Consider the following 3,706-nt stretch of genomic DNA (forward strand, 5'->3'; position numbering starts at 1 on the left):
GATGATCGATCTCCCAAGCGCTCTTGAAACTATGCAAATTGTGTGCTGTGCAAATATGATATTAACTGAAGTTGTAGCCAAGAGGAACTTTAGGGGAGGTTCGGGATTGCAGCTCTCTCCATACGGATAACCTTTCGAGCCCACCACAAGCAAATTTCTGGCTACACTCCTATTAGAAACTCAGCGAAACTCACCGTAACCATGACAACCGTCCCTCAGATCCTGTGTCTGGATGGTGGAGGGATCAGAGGTCTCGTGTCCGTGTTGATCCTGAGATCCGTGGAGAACATCACGGGACGACCCATCCACGAAACCTTTGATTGGATAGGTGGCACCAGCACTGGGGGCATACTTACTGTTGGAATTTTGCAACGTTAGTCTGTCCGGCTGTTAGGCTTGCTGGTTGGTTGGCTGGCTAGCTGGTTGGCTGGGTCATGAATTTGCAAAGTCGTTGGGTTCATTGGGTTCCGTCTATTTTTTATTCATTTATTCTCGGTTTTTTATTTTTGAACCAAAGTCCAATGTACTTTTAATGAATATCGACTTTTTTTTAATTAAGTCTAATTTTTCGTTTCATTCGCATTTACAATTTAGTTTTTCACCTATCAATGCTATTTTTTTTATGATTTTAATGTTAGCTGGAAAATTTCTTAAGAAATGAAGTTACCAGCGTTTTTACATGTAATTGAGTTGAACTGAATGCAGGCAAGCCACTGAACTACTTATTGGGAGCCTACTTCAAGTTGAAAGACGAGGTCTTCAAAGGCAAACGTCCGTACAGCTCTGAGACGCTGGAGAACTTCATCAAAAAAGAATTCGGACAATTCAGTAAGATGGGAGATATCACGGAACCCAAGTTTGTCATTTGTGGATGTTTTTGTTGGTTGCCTGTGAATGGTGAACCAATTCTTACTCATTACGGATGATTCAGCTGCTACGTTTTTATTGGCTGATGAACTTTTGAAAGCCGATTTGAAAAGTTTAGCCTAAAATATTATGACGTCATTTGATATTAAAGTAACATGACATTTTCAAATTTCATTTTTAGCTTTGGTAGTAACAATTTCACGACTATTTCATAATCTTTCACAAATATTTCTTTTTTATTCTCGCTGTAGAAATCCGGCTCATTTGTCATTCATTCATTCATTCATTCATTCATTCATTCATTCATCGTTCATTCATGCATTTTTAATTAGTTAATTAATTCATTAATCGATTCATTGTTCATTCATTCATCATTTCTTCATTCATTTATTCATTCATTTCTTCATTCATTTATTCATTCATTCATTCATTCATTCATTACCTAGCTACCAATCTTTCATCGTCATCATCGTCTAGGATAATGTTGATGACTGTGCTGGCAGACAGGATGCCAGCTGAGTTGCACATCTTCAAGAACTACGAGGTTCCTGGACTGGAGCATGACTTCTGCCCCTCGCCATTCAAGCAGTTCAAACCCCTGCCCTATCCCAAAGGTCACTTTGCTGGCTTACGTTTCTATGTGTGTGTGACCTCTAGGAAAACCAATAATTTGTTTAATTTTTTATAAAAAAGTATTTACGACTGAGTTGGAAATCGGACTATGTTCATTTTTTTGCTTTCATTCATTCATTCATTCATTCATTCAATCAATCATTCACTCATTCACTCATTCATTCATTCGGAGGTTCATTCATCTTTAAATTTTACACACGCACACACACACACGCACGCACACACGTACGCACACATACACACACATTAACACGACAACAGACCAGCCAGTCTGGGAGGCGGTGCGAGCCACCGGGGCAGCCCCCACCTACTTTCGGGCCAGCGGACGATTCATCGACGGGGGCATCGTGGCCAACAATCCGACCCTGGACGTCCTAACTGAGATCCACAAATACAACCTCGCCAATAGAAAATTAGTTTTTTCGCTGCTCGCTTCTTACATTTCATGTACACCTATCCCCAGATTTACACGATGGATACGTTCCTGAGAAAAACGTATAAATCGAAAATTAAAATTTTCAAGTCAAAACCGGGTAAATCGAAAGGCTTGCAGAAAATGCATAATTTTGCTATTTGTGATTTTTTTCAATATTTTTAGGTGTACACAGAAATAAAAATAAAATGCATTGACAGGTTAAAATATGTAATATATTACGGAAACACTGTATTTTTATTTAATTATAATACAATACATTAAACAGAAGAACAAAAAATAAAACCAAAGGTGTTTTATTATCATTCATCACTGTCAGAAATTACTTCCATTCTTTTTTTCGGAATTGAAGGTTCGAATTCACTTTCATCACTCGAAGTTATTTGTGCCGATCCGATGTTTGAAGCAGAAATATTTTCATTATAAGAGAGGGTAATAAAATCGGTTATTAACAATTGCTTCGAATTTTTTGTAAGATTTTTGTAAACTTCTTCATATTGGGCCAAGCAGGCACGTGTTCAATCACAGTAGCATTTAGTAGAGTGCGATAAAAAGAAAAAAAAACTTATTTGGAAAACCGTGTAAAAGCGAAAATGTGTAAAACAAGTGCCGCGTAGATCGGGGGGGGGATAGGTATATTTTCTACAATCGCATGCAGTCAATATGTACCTGTGCAATGAACTGATTTTGTTTATTCGCCTGTTTTTCATACTATTATTATATTATTATTGTGATTATTATTGTTATTATTATTGTAATTATTATTATTATTGTTATTATTATTATTACACACAGGGGAGTACAAAGGGTCTTCCGCAAATGCACGTGGTGGTTTCAGTGGGCACGGGCAGTCCACCCGTCAAGTTCATCGAGGAGTGTGACGTCTACCGACCCGAGGGCATCATGGAGTTCGCAAAAGTTTTCTACGGTGCCAAGAATCTCGGAGAGCTTTTGATTAATCAAGTTAGTTGGGTCCTCGTTCTGTTGTTTGTTTGTTTGATTGATTGATTGATTGATTGATTGGTTGATTGATTGATTGATTGATTGATTGATTGATTGATTGATTGATTGATTGATTGATTGATTGATTGATTGATTGATTGATTGATTGATTGATTGATTGATTGATTGATTGATTGATTGATTGATTGATTGATTGATTGATTGATTGATTGATTGATTGATTGATTGATTGGTTGATTGATTGATTGATTGATTGATTTATTGATTGATTGATTTATTGATTGATTGATCAATCAAACAAAAGACCACCGAATCAGACGGCCAGTCAGTGAGTAGGGCGGCAGCCTGGTGCAACATGATCAACGTCCCATTCTTCCGGTTCAGTCCTCAGCTGTCTGATCTTATCCCTCTCGACTGCTCTGACAACATCACTCTCATCAACATGCTCTGGGAGACTCAGTGCTACCTCCACTCACGTCACGAAAAATTAGTTCAGTTAGGAAAGTTGCTTCTCTGATGAATTGAATGATTGATTTAATGATTGATTAGTGATTGATCGGTTAGTGATTGATTGATTAAGGATTGATTGATTATTGATTTATTGGTTAAGGATTGATTGATTACGATTGATTGATTAATGATTGATTGATTAATGATTGATTGATTAATGATTGATTGATTAATGATTGATTGATTGATTAATGATTGATTGATTAATGATTGATTGATTAATGATTGATTGATTAATGATTGATTGATTAACTTGATTAATGATTTAATTAGTTACTTGGCTAGAATTGAGATAAATTA

General features: G+C 36.6%; 1 protein-coding gene across 1 annotated transcript; it reads left to right on the forward strand.

Annotated features, from left to right (window-relative positions):
- Positions 1 to 201: 201 nt before the first annotated feature.
- HELRODRAFT_117205 (hypothetical protein) lies at positions 202 to 3,703 on the forward strand (the record flags this gene model as incomplete). The annotated part of the gene is made up of 7 exons (XM_009015812.1): positions 202 to 373; positions 706 to 856; positions 1,345 to 1,481; positions 1,762 to 1,916; positions 2,729 to 2,896; positions 3,201 to 3,548; positions 3,599 to 3,703. 6 exons carry the CDS (start codon positions 202 to 204, stop codon positions 3,411 to 3,413), a joined length of 996 nt encoding a protein of 331 aa, XP_009014060.1. The 3' UTR covers positions 3,414 to 3,548; positions 3,599 to 3,703.
- Positions 3,704 to 3,706: the final 3 nt, after the last annotated feature.

The sequence above is a fragment of the Helobdella robusta genome (assembly GCF_000326865.2).
Source record: "Helobdella robusta unplaced genomic scaffold HELROscaffold_166, whole genome shotgun sequence".
Taxonomy (NCBI): Eukaryota; Metazoa; Annelida; class Clitellata; order Rhynchobdellida; family Glossiphoniidae; genus Helobdella; species Helobdella robusta.